A 13,423-nucleotide genomic window follows, 5' to 3' on the forward strand; every position below is an offset into this window, starting at 1 on the left:
ATAAAACGAATCTTCTACGAAACTATTATTTTGTGTATGATTTTTGTTTGCTTTATATTTGAATAAATTTTTTACTTTGAAACATCCCACCAGACAGACAGACACTCTCCATTCATCAGAGTTTTACTATTATTTTAATTATGCCTAAGTTTCAATTAGATAATAATAATTGGCGAAATCGTATGCTTAGAGAAACAATCAATCAATCAATCAATCGATCGATCGATGGATTATGGATTATGGATATTGAATATTGGTTTTACTGTACCGCACACTCGTTTGTTTGCAAAGCGTTTGATGGACCCGCACAGAATCCCCCAAGAACCGAATCCCCAAATGTCCTTCCGTTGTCCTCCCCATCGGGCAGATGTTGTACAAGACTAATGGATACATTTTCCTTCTTTCGTCACACACATTTTCCAGGGTCTCACCTTCTTCCTCACATACTCGATCTTCTCGGCGGTGCTGGGCATGCTGCAGTTCGGCTACAATACCGGAGTGATCAATGCCCCAGAGAAGAATATCGAGAATTTCATGAAGGATGTGTACAAGGATCGCTATGGCGAGGACATTAGCGAGGAGTTCATCCAGCAGCTGTACTCGGTGGCAGTGTCCATCTTTGCCATTGGCGGCATGCTCGGCGGTTTCAGTGGCGGCTGGATGGCCAATCGTTTTGGCAGGTACGTATCGGCGATATACAGACCCAAACAAACAGATGATATATCTTTTCGATCTCTGCTTCTGGATCCACAGAAAAGGCGGCCTACTATTGAACAATGTGCTTGGAATATCGGGTGCTTGTTTGATGGGTTTTACCAAAGTTAGTCATTCCTATGAAATGTTATTCCTTGGCCGATTTATAATTGGCGTTAATTGTGGTAAGTACTCCATCGCTCACTGAACATATACTCTAGATTGAGGGAGTATCTTCGTCCATTCGCCAGGCCTCAATACATCTCTAGTGCCGATGTACATCTCGGAGATAGCGCCACTGAATCTGCGCGGTGGCTTAGGTACTGTTAATCAATTGGCTGTGACTGTAGGTTTACTATTATCCCAAGTCCTGGGGATCGAGCAGATACTCGGCACCAACGAGGGCTGGCCCATACTCCTCGGCCTGGCCATATGTCCAGCAATATTGCAACTAATTTTACTGCCCGTCTGCCCAGAGTCGCCACGATATTTGCTGATAACCAAACAATGGGAGGAAGAGGCACGAAAAGGTACAACAATTTTTGCGCAATACTTTGAGCAACTTTACCTCTAATGATATCTGTTTGTAGCCCTTCGACGGCTGCGCGCCTCTGGCTCTGTCGAAGAGGACATTGAGGAGATGCGCGCCGAGGAGCGTGCCCAGCAGGCCGAGAGCCATATATCCACCATGGAGCTCATCTGTTCGCCCACCCTGCGTCCCCCATTGATCATTGGCATTGTGATGCAGCTGAGTCAGCAATTCAGTGGCATCAACGCCGTCTTCTACTACTCCACGTCGCTGTTCATGAGCTCGGGCTTGACGGAGGAGAGCGCCAAGTTTGCCACGATAGGCATAGGCGCTATAATGGCAAGGCTAAACGATCATTTTTGCATCCCCCAATTATGTGTATGTAATATTTGTGCATCTTTGCCCATAGGTTGTAATGACACTGGTGTCCATTCCACTGATGGATCGCACGGGTCGCAGGACGCTCCACTTGTACGGCCTTGGGGGCATGTTCATCTTCTCCATTTTCATAACGATTTCGTTTTTGATCAAGGCAAGTATAGGAGTGGCCAGTATATGCTATAGCATATTATATATATTAGCATTCTATATCTATATGTATTCCCCCGGAATGTGGAATGTGAATGTGGAATGTGCCCCTCTTTTTTTTGTGTATCGCATTTGCATTTCAATTTTAAAGAAGAAACTACTATACCCTTATACATATATAGCCCTTAGATATATGTATGTATATATATAGTACTTATATATATATTCGTACTTGCCACATCTGCATATCGTCCAAGCGAATGCGTGTGTTTTATAAATATTTGAATATTGATATGAATATTTTATGCATGAAGTTGTGTTTAAACAAACCCCAAAGCCAGTAGCCTATGGCCCCCCTAAAAAGAGCTAAGCAGCAAACACAGCAACAACAAAACACTCACTCACACACACACACACACACACACACAGAACACACACTCAAACACATACATAGATACTCACAAAGCGAAAGTGAAAGAGAGGAGGAGGAGGGGAGGTGGAGGAGAGTACAAACGGCATGACAGTTGTCCCGCGCGTACATTTCTCTATAAATTATTGATGTGAGATATATTTTGAATTTATAACACGATGAATTTATAGCCTCTGCTGCTAGAGCTCCCTCCCTCCCTCGGCCATTAAATTTAGTACCTGTATTTCATACATACTTTATACATACATACATATGTATATATGTACATTAGTATATGTATAGACGTAATTTATAGGCCTCCACTTTGGTATCGCTTTTGTGGGTTATTAATTATCGTTATTCCAAGCGGTTGGCAATCTGTTTTTTCCGCTTGCCACTGCATGTTTAGCCTCTCTACATATTATTAAATATTTAAACACATAAACTAGTGCAATAAATTAGCGTCATTTTAAGCCTTTACAATATCTATGTATAATACTCTTTGCACGTTGCTTGCTTTTGGAATGCATTTTTTGAGTTGTGTTTTGACATTTTGCGTTTGCCTAGTCTTAAGTTGTTGCACGAGTGAGACAGAGCTGGTCCCCTCAGACACCCCGCAAAGCAGAGCCATCGCCGGCATTCGCTGGCATCGTCTACACTGACTAGAGGAACGGCGACTGCTGGTGAAGATGCTCACCCATGGATCCAGCTCCCTCGTGCAACCTGTCCCCCGCCCCTTATTTAAAAGCTATTCTCGACTTGGCAGGCTTTCGCCCACCCACACAGAACACAGAACAACAACTAAGCCAAACACTCACTCGAAATCGAAATCAGTTGACGAATCTGTTTTCAGTTTAATTCTATATTATTTATTGCTTATACTTTTCGCTTTGATCAGGCCAACAAACAATTTTATTAGAAGCAATCCAATCCTACACAGTTTCAAAGGCAACAAACGCAATCGAACACAACTAAAAACTCTGCAAAAACGTTTATCGGACACGGCACCCTGTTTCCACTACTGCCAATAGCCAACACTAACACTGAGACACAGCACTGCGGCAGCAGTGTTGGTAAATGTACAAAAGATAGAGCCAGAAGCTGAAGAGCACTCGCGCTGAAAATCAATCGCTTTAAAAATCAAAACACACAAACGAAACACAACTCTCAATGTCGACCTAGACTACGATTAAAGCTTACTTTTAGTTTTACTTGACTTTAATTTTATTTAAGTTTTACTTTACTTAAGTTCTGATTACTTTGTAAGATATATAGAATCACGCTCTAATTAATATTATCCTAAGCAGCAGCACAGAAAAAGACTCGAGCGACAGTTGTGGTAAACGGTAGAAACTCTTTGAGAACCAAGAACCGAAAAGCTAAGAAAATATACAATTCCCAAACTATAGTTATAGTCTATAATCTCAACTCAACTCTCATGCATAAAAGAAATGTCAGGGATAACGATGCTAGGATTACGATATATATTTTTATTCATTTTGTTTGATGAGGATATCATCAATCTCCCTGATTTGATTTTGGTTTGAACAGACAGTTCGTTAAACGTTAAACGGGTAACGAGAGAACATTCGAGAGCATTCGTCAAACGTGAAACGCATACAAGTAACGAGTTTCAAGTAACGAATAACCGTTTATTCTCTTTGTTAAACGTGAAACGAGTAAAAAGTAACGAGTAACGAGAGAGCGAAAAAAAAAACGTAAAAGAGAAAGCCTACAAATCATCGAGAATGCGATTACTATGCCATTTTGTATAGGAGTTTTTTGGTTACGTACAGGAAATGATCGACTGGATGTCCTACCTATCGGTTGTGGCCACCCTCGGATTTGTGGTCTTCTTTGCCGTTGGTCCCGGCTCCATACCATGGATGATCACCGCCGAGCTCTTCTCCCAGGGACCACGACCCAGTGCCATGGCCATTGCGGTGCTAGTGAATTGGATGGCCAATTTTGTGGTTGGCATTGGTTTCCCCAGCATGAAGGTGAGTGAGATGCTTCCCAATCATGATTCAAATATATGATTATTTGTTTTTGATTTTAGACTGCTTTGGAGAACTATACGTTCTTGCCGTTTAGCGTGTTCTTGGCCATCTTCTGGATATTCACGTACAAAAAGGTGCCCGAGACCAAGAACAAGACGTTCGAGGAGATACTGGCCCTCTTCAGGCACAACAATGGCAGGTATGTTCTTCCGATTTCATCCTCATAACTCACGAATCTGCACACCAATCATGGCAATTTGTCGACGATGTTCCTGAAAACTCTCTCTAAAAGCAATCTTCCCCACCCCCCCAAACCCTAAAAAATAGAAACTCTGAAGAAGAAGAAAACCCCCCAAAAAACTGAAACTAACTCTGACCTTTTTCTTAACATTTACTTGGAAGTTTATTATGCGGTTTGCATACCCCTTGTTTTTTGATACCCCTTGAATCGAATGGGAAAATACAATTAAATCCCATGGATTCGACGGGGTCCTCTTGATTTACTTTTTCTTTTACAAATTTGTTCTCTTTTGTGTTTTGATTTATGCACAATTTCCGTTCGACAAAAAAAAATAACTCTCTTTCTCTGACTTGAAATACCAATTCCAATGTAATGCCCCAATTCAAAAATACAAAAAGGACTTTTCGAGATAGTAGACTGTACGGGTAAGTCCACCGATGCATGAAGTCACGCCGAAAGCTAACTATCCCCCTATACCCTCCAAAAATCCACCAAAAGCCCCACCCACCCCAAAGAAGGTCTCTAAATCTCAATGAATCAGAATCTGATGCGTTTCCGCTCTTCTTCTAAACTTTTAAAACGTAGCTACCGTATTTGCTGTACTTTATTTAGCAACATTTATGTACATTACGTTAACCAAAAAGAAAACCAAAAGAAACGAAAAAATAAAAACCCAATTGACATATGAAAAGTGCGCTCAAAACGTTTTCTATACAATTTTCGGCATGTCGCTTAACAAAACTTTGCCTGTACTTCTCGTTACTTTGTTACGTACCACCCCCCTTTAAAAAATACATAAAAAACAAAAACAAAAAACAAACAAAAAAAAAAACCAAAAAACAAGTGGCTGCCGTTTTAAAGCAAATCTAAATAAGAAACCAAAGAAACCATAGCAAAAAAAAATATATCCAAAAATAAATACCCAACAAATATCTTTAATATGAACTTTAAACTATTCTATTCTCTAACTTCTAACTCTCTCTATTGCATAAACTCAATCTACTCGTATAAAACAATACAATACTATATATGTATTTATAAGAGCCGCCGCATCTTTCACCATGACTCCTTCTTCGAATCATGAATCATGACTCATGAATCAGCGCCCGAACCTCTCATCACCGACTCATCAACGAATAAAATTGGTTTAGTTAACCGGCAAAATGTCACATGCCTACATGCCACATGCCTACATGCCCACATGCCACACACAATCCATACAACCAATCCAACCAACCAACCAACCAACCAATCCACACACACGCACACTGATTATGTCTTTGATTATGTCTATGTCCCCCCTCCACGTACACCGCGTTTCTAGTGAGGATAGTGTCAACGAGAACAATGGCTCCACGGCCACGGCGGAAATTGATATATCGCTGAGGGATGTTGAGCCATCGCCGCCTTCGCCCGGCAAGGGGGATGCCGATGCACCCACCAAGAGGCACAAAGTGCAGTGAAACACTTTCGTTATGCTCCCCATTCTACTCACCCTGTTTTGTGTAATGGAACAGACATCCCCCATGGACCACCCCCCTGTGTTGTGGGAGAATGAGTCTTGTGCCTAGCAATTATTCCGATTTTAGTATTAATTCTAGCCTTAATACAATTTTGTTTCACGTTTTTGTTTTTGATTATAAATAAACATTATTTTCTTAGATCTTTTGAGTTAATTTTTTAATTTAATTAAAAATTTTTTTTTAAATTTAGTTTTAAAGCCGCGCCTAATAACTTCCAAGCAGCAGGCAACCCAGAGCTCTTCCAGCTGAAAGAAATCACACACACACACACCCAATGGACCCTTAAAATCCTAGAAACAGAAAGGACCCTTTCTCTCCGTGTCTGTGTCTCAACTCTCACTCTCTCTCTCTTTCTCTCCGTCTGACTTGAGTACCCGCCCGCCCCCAAAACCCGGAAAAATTGCTCTCATTAGTTTTTGCAAAATTACAATTTTACAATACGTTTACACTTAAAACATAATCGTAGAGTGTGCGAATTTCAGGAGTATGCTAAACTGCACAAATAGCTTGGAGCCACAATCAATGAATTCTGGCATCGAGCATGCCGCCTTGATGGTATCCGAGGAGAAGACCCAACATGACTCACGTAAGAATCCAAAAACAAAAATCCAACAACAAAACCACCCACACACACACACTCCTACGTTCCACCCACCCGACCAACCAAAACCACAAAAAAAAAAACCACTACACAAGTTTTCACCTTTTGTTTGAGTTTGAATTTCTGTTTGTGTTTCTATTTGAGTTTGAGTTTTTAATATCCCCATTTGTGCTCTTTGCTCTACTCATTATTTGTTGTGCAAATTGCTCGAAAACAACATCCACAAATATTTGCATATCCTATCCATGTTGTTGAACAAATACATAAAGTTACACAGATGCAGATACACTAAACACACAAAACACACACACACCTACCTACCTACCTATCTCTAGATAAACAAAAGCAGGCCTCTAGCCCCAAGAAAAAACCTACAAAAACACACACGAAAACGACACAGAAATCTAAACGTAAATGTAAATAATATTTAGTGACAATTTTGACCCAAACGAAAGGATAAACATTTCACACACACAAAATACAACACTTTAAAGAGCAATTAAACGACATTTTAGTTCGGTTTTTGTTCTTTAGTTTTTTCCCTGTTTTGAACACAATCTAAATACAAACATTCAATCATTCCACTCATTCCTATAAGACATACAAATATCTGTGGTGTAAAACTCTGTTTATGATTATCGTTTGCCTATATAGTGTTTTTGTTTTTTGTTCTTAATTAATTTTCATTTGGAATGAAACATAAATAAATATGTTAATTTTTGTATATTTAGCTGCTTGTTCGTGTAGAAAACTGTGATCTTTATCTTATAATTATTATAATCTCTATTCCATAATTGAGAAATCGATGTGATAGTCGCGTATCTGGTAGATAAATTAACTCTCAAATTGTTTATTTATGAATTCTGTCACTGAAAAATCGAAACAAACTTTGAACCATTGGGAACCAAATCAAACAAATCAATCATCAATCGACAACTGGGACCTAAAATACACTTGCAACACAACCAAATATTGTATGTAACCAACCGCAACAAACAACAACAAATCTGGCGACAACATCCGATCTGAAACTTGCATGAAAACCAAAACAAAACCAAAAAAAAAAAACACCGAAACGAAATGAAACGAAATCTCCTATAACTCTACTCGTAATATGTAATAATCAAAGTCTTTGGTACGACCTCGTTCTCATTGACGGTTGAAGGCATGGGTCCCTATCCTTTAAGCGACAGCACCAATCTCCTGGGTCCCACAACGACAACCCACAGCTATGGGGCGGCCTCGAGCGGAGGAGGCGTAGGAGTAGGAGTAGGAGGCGGCCTCGTTGGTGGAGGCGTAGGCGTAGGCTCCACCACGTGCTACACGAACTATGGCACAAATATACAAACGCCAGTGGCAGCGAGAAAGTGCTACCACAACGAGTCTGACTACGTGGGCGACGACAGTTTCCGCCGGCACTCGGCGCACGGAAGAATGTCATGTAGGTTGCAAAAGGCACACAAAAAGCTAACCAAAAAGAGCACCCAACTACCCAACTAATCGTACTCGTACTCGTACTCGTAATACACCCAATCACGAAAGCATTTACATGAAAATGCCCAGCGCGTGCTGCTTGGAAGACCCGCCGCCGCCGCCGCCAGTCAATGCACTCAATGCACCCCAAAAAAGTCGATTCTAGATTCTATAACTAACTAAACAACAAATACAAAGTACATATATCTAGATTCTAGAACTAATGCTGAAGCTACTGTGGCTGCAACGAGCTACTTATATACATATGTACTCGTAGAAGGTCTCTAATCTGCTTAAACAACTTGTTTTCATTTCGTTCTTTTTATAGTTCGCAAGTGAAGAGAATATCTACTTGAAAACTTGGGATCAAGCGAACCAACCGATTGGCTAAGTAAAAACTGGGCCCCAAAAGCCCTTACACCCCCACCCACCCACCTTACGCACTTCTCTCCCAAAAATAAATCAACACGCACCCAAAACAATACTCACCCACAAAAAAAAACAAAACTCTCGCGTACACAATGGCCTCACAGCATCCAAGATTAAGAAGAAAAGTGCCAATAATGCGTCTGAAATAGCACGCACACACACACACACCACTTAGGTATAAGAAAGTCCAAATGAAATTAAAATTTAAGACATCTTCATCTTCATAACTCTTCAAACGATTCAGTGGCACACTTTTTGGGCGCAGAAAAGGGAATTTTTTCTGAAGAGCATAGAATATCAGGCGTATTCCCAATTTCATTAAAGCAAAATTTTTACGAAAGCAAAATTGATCTAAGAAATGTCACCTTAAATTATATAGAATATATCAGCTATAATTTTTATTTAATTAATTGAATTTTGTTGAAAACTCGAAATTTGGAACTCGACTGTAAATTCTGTTTATGACCCCAAAAGAGTGTGCTAAAAATAACAAAAAAAAAAAGTAAGCAAATGAAAATCATCCCAGTCAGTCAATCGTTTAATCAGACCATCAATCAATCAATCAATCAATCAATCGAAGCCCGCAGTGATCCCACCCACCCCTATAAACATCATCAGCGAAAGTTCATACGGAAGTTTTTGATTATTTTTGTTCGTAGAGAATTTGCATGATGCACTCGTACTTGAGGCAAGCGTTTATTTTCCATCGATTGCATGCGTATTGTTGGCATGTACTTTTTGCATGCACTGTTTTTAAGTGAGTGAATGGAACCACAGCTAAAAAAAAAAGAAAATACAACGCCCAGACAACAACCCAAAAAAAAAAAAAGAGAAAATTAATAAAAATACTCGAAATACTCGACACGAAATGAATTGAACCCCCACCCCCCCGATTTGGCGGCTATATTAATCGCTTTTTGTATTCTCGATTTTTTTGGTTCTTTATTTCTCACGTTTTCGTTGTCGCCGCCGCTTTGTCGTCCTGCCACTGCCACTGAAACTGCAAACTGCAACTGCAACTGCAACTGCGCTTCCCTGCAGCTGCTTCCGAGCGATTTTTAGACGGCGGCCGAAGTACACACCAGGGCCGGAGCGGTGCCTCTGCGCCCCATCACCTTCGTCAGCAAGCACCTGTCTGCCCGAACAGCGGGCCTTGACTGAGGAACGCCTCACCTCCTGAAACTGCCAGTGTTCGGTCCGTGAGTCGCGCTGAGGAGATGCCGATGTGCAGCAGCAGCAGCAACAGCAACAACAGCAGCAGCAGCAGTCGCAGCAGTCGCATCACCAGTCCCGATATGCCACACACGAATACGTACATTGTAGCTATGAGAAGGATGTTGTATGTGATCAAGCAGCCCCCTCGCAGCAGCCCCAACAGATGCCACAGATGTCACAGCAACAGCAGCAGCAGCAACCACCAGCGCACAGTCACAGCCACAAGCCGAATCACGAGCCGAATCAGGAGACGGTCTCCATCCTATCACACTGCCACCAAATGCAACAGCAGCAGCAGCACCAGCAACCAATGCAACCACTGCAGAACCAGCCACGCAAGCCACACAGCCACAGTCCGCATCATAGTCGCCACACCTCACCGCACAGCCATCACTCACACCATCATCATTATCGTAGACGTCGTCGCCAGGGCAGCGGCAGTCTGCCAGGAGCCCACACCACTTCCACCCATCATGCGGGACACCACTCGGCGGCAGGCACCACCACGCGCCACGGTGGTGTCGGTGTCGGTGTCTGCGCCGCCAATCGTCGCCATCGCTCTGTCACGGATGTCTCCAGCAATTCCTGCCAGGATCCCAGTTGCGCGGATCGCGAGGTCCAGGAGATTATGGTGCGCAAGTCCTGCTGCACCTCCTCCTCGCGCACAGAGCTGGCCCAGTTCTTCGCTGAGGATCTGTACGGCTCCTCGTCGCGACGCCCCAGCAGCTGCTGCACCAGCTCCGACTACTGCTACCAGACGGACTCGACGAGCCTCTACGGCTCCCGGTCCTCGCTCAGCCGCAACAACTCCATCAAGTCGGCGTCCGCAGCCATGCGGAAGCAGCAGCGCCTGCAGCATCGCCAGCCCAGCTACACCTCCATCTCCTTGCGGGGACTGAATGCCAGTCACCCGAATAGTCAACTGGGCTCACTGACCTCCATCTTCGACAGGGCCAAGCAGCTGGCGGGGGAGCTTAAGGCGGGAGAGGATGCGGCGGGTTCCACTCTGGAGAGGCAGAGCTCCAAGGGAGCTCTGAGCAACGATCTACCCGAATACGCCTGCTCGCCGTCGCCCATCCGCTGGAGCTTCCTGGCCGACGGCAAGTCGCCAACGGAGTTTGATGGCGCCGTGGGTGGAGGAGGAGGAGGAGAGGAGGAAAAGCTGGATGCCTGGCAGGTGCCAGAGCCGGAGCCCGAGAAGAAGCCCTGCAGGAAGATCACCAGCGCCGAGACCGCCTGCTGGAAGAGTGGCTCCGTGTACGATGAGGGTCCCAGTACCTCGGCAGCGGCAGCAGCCCGGAAGCGGCGCGGCAGCAGCTACCACTGCGAATTCGAGGAAGAGTCGACGACGGTGCTCTTCCATCAGGATCCCGGCGAGTCGTTCAACAACTGCTGCAACAACTACATTCAGTGCAACAGCTACCTGGACCAGGACCTGCAGATCACCAGCGAGGACATCCATCAGTATTTGTCGAAGGGCGATCCCACGGCCACAGATGTCCTCAATAATTCGAAGAACTATCCCTTCCAGCCGAGCAATGCCCTGGAGTTTCAGTACAAGAACAACTTCCAGCAGGGCGGCGGAGGCGGCGGCGGCGCCAACAACAACAACAACAACAACAACACGAATACCACGAACACAGCCTCCAGCGATGCGGGCGAGTGCTTCCAGAGCTACAGAGCCAGCAGCTCCAAGGAGACGAACCTCCAGACAACTGGAACTGGAACTGTGACGGGACGGGGATGGGCACTTCAACGGAGCCTCCAATGTCGCCGACAAACATCAATCTGTCGACCAGCTCGAACAACATCAATATCGTGTTCAACAGCAGCCTCGAGCGGAATGCCAACGAGGTGAAGTTCATCAACAATCGGAGTGGAGGCGCCGCCGACCCAGATGAGATGAGTGGAATGGTGGGATGCGAGGGCCATCATGCGGGATATCTGCCGTACACCTTCCCCAGCTATGACTACACGAACATGTCGGGCAACTCGCACTTCGAGAAGTCGCTGGGGATCGATGAGCTGCCCAAGGAGTTCAACGGTGGCTGCCAAGTGGATGCCTCCACCACCAGCGAGCACTCATCGTCGCTGCCGTCGCCACAGCCGCTGTACCACCACCCCCACCACCACTCACACCATCAGCAGCAGCAGCAGCAGCAGCAGCAGTTCCAGCCCTTTGAATCGTTTGACGCTGCCTCCGAGCACAATCTCCTGTCGCAGCCCATGTCACCGAGCTCGCCGCTTTCGGGTTCCGTCAATCCCGCTGGCGACGACGATTTCGTACAAATGCATCACTATCACGCCTCCACAGCCAACACCTCGCATTCGCATGCCCATCACCACTCGCAATCGCAATCGCACCCGCAATCGCAATCGCACCACAGTCACGCCCATGCTCACACCCACGCCCATGGGCATGGCCACCACATGTTGCTGCAACAGCAGCAGCAGCAGCAGCCACAGGCAGCACATGCCATGCGCTACGAGGACCCACTGGCCGGGTCGGGGGTCTTGAAGAGAGTGCGCAAGCGTGCACGCAATTTCCTGCGCAAGAAGTGAAGAGAGTGATCCAGCGTGTATCCCGTAATCCCATAATCCCCATAGATTCGCCGTACTTTGGCCGAAAGTATCTGGTGGTCTCCAAGCAACTGAAGCCCCAACAGCAGCAGCTGGAGCGGCGTACGCAGAGCCTGGACGAGGACTGAGATGATAGTGGGACAGTGGGACAGTGGCTGTACATCAGCATCGCCATTGCCATCATCGTCATTGTCGCGACAAGCAATAACTGAATAATCACCACAGAATGGAGGATATCTTTTAAATTTAATTACAATTTTTACACTGCCAAAAAAGAAAACAAGAAAACAAAAACAAAAGCAAAAAAACGAAAGAAATTTAAGGTTAATTTTGTGCTAAGCCAAACAAGAACTCTGTTGCCAGCGAGTGTCACCACACCACACAATGCACAATCCACAAGCAAAAAAAAAAAAAGAAAAACGAATCACAGATCACACACACACAGACACACATCACGAATCACAGCTACAAGACAGTTAGAGGAGGAGAGGAGAGGGAGGAGAAAGAGAACAACATGCAGAACAACGACTATTTTAATAATGATGATAATGCAGATACTTATACTTATAGTAAGTACTGTACGCGTACACACACCCTGGAACATTTGTATATTCAAACTTAATGGTTAAGCGACGGTTTTGAAATTTGCGTATTTAAATTGACTAAAGAAACAGATATAATGCTAGAGATACATAGAGATACATAACATAGCGACATAAGAGTACGAGGCAAATGGAAATAATAATGCTCCCACTGCTCCACACCACAGAGTACTCGCAGCTAGGAAGAGACGGAAAAGGGGGGAACGAGCAAGGAGCAAGGAGTAGGGAAACCCAATCTAAAAAATACAAGTTAAAGATACATACATAGTTTGTAAGGGATGCATCCGTTCGGTGCGGATGCATCGGAAGCAGCGCCACAAGATTTAGAGTTTCAGCAACCGCAACTGCAACACGCAACGTGCAACGTGCAACTACATAATAATATTAACAATTACAAATGAATAACCAAAGGAGCAACAGAACAAAGCAAACTGTAGTTTTTGGCACACATTACCGCAGTTAACGGAGAACCAGAAGCAGACGCACACGCAGATGGGAAGAACAGATTTTAAGAACGAATTATACGAGTAAGTCAAATCACACACACACACACACACACAACACACACAATATATATAGTATATTGCATAATAAGTGAAA

General features: G+C 44.3%; 1 protein-coding gene across 1 annotated transcript in view; it reads left to right on the plus strand.

The window, feature by feature from the left end:
* Window positions 1-12,641, plus strand: part of LOC111072230 (glucose transporter type 1) — a 36,027-nt gene extending 23,386 nt beyond the window's left edge. Inside the window, 11 exon segments of the mRNA XM_041594596.1 lie at window positions 424-680; window positions 754-878; window positions 945-1,223; window positions 1,284-1,561; window positions 1,632-1,754; window positions 3,956-4,159; window positions 4,219-4,358; window positions 6,406-6,509; window positions 9,468-9,643; window positions 9,646-11,370; window positions 11,403-12,641. Coding sequence (XP_041450530.1) covers window positions 424-680; window positions 754-878; window positions 945-1,223; window positions 1,284-1,561; window positions 1,632-1,754; window positions 3,956-4,159; window positions 4,219-4,358; window positions 6,406-6,509; window positions 9,468-9,643; window positions 9,646-11,370; window positions 11,403-12,203 — 4,212 coding nt within the window. The 3' untranslated portion in view covers window positions 12,204-12,641.
* Window positions 12,642-13,423: the final 782 nt, after the last annotated feature.

The sequence above is a fragment of the Drosophila obscura genome, unplaced genomic scaffold, assembly GCF_018151105.1.
Source record: "Drosophila obscura isolate BZ-5 IFL unplaced genomic scaffold, ASM1815110v1 contig_1, whole genome shotgun sequence".
Taxonomy (NCBI): Eukaryota; Metazoa; Arthropoda; class Insecta; order Diptera; family Drosophilidae; genus Drosophila; species Drosophila obscura.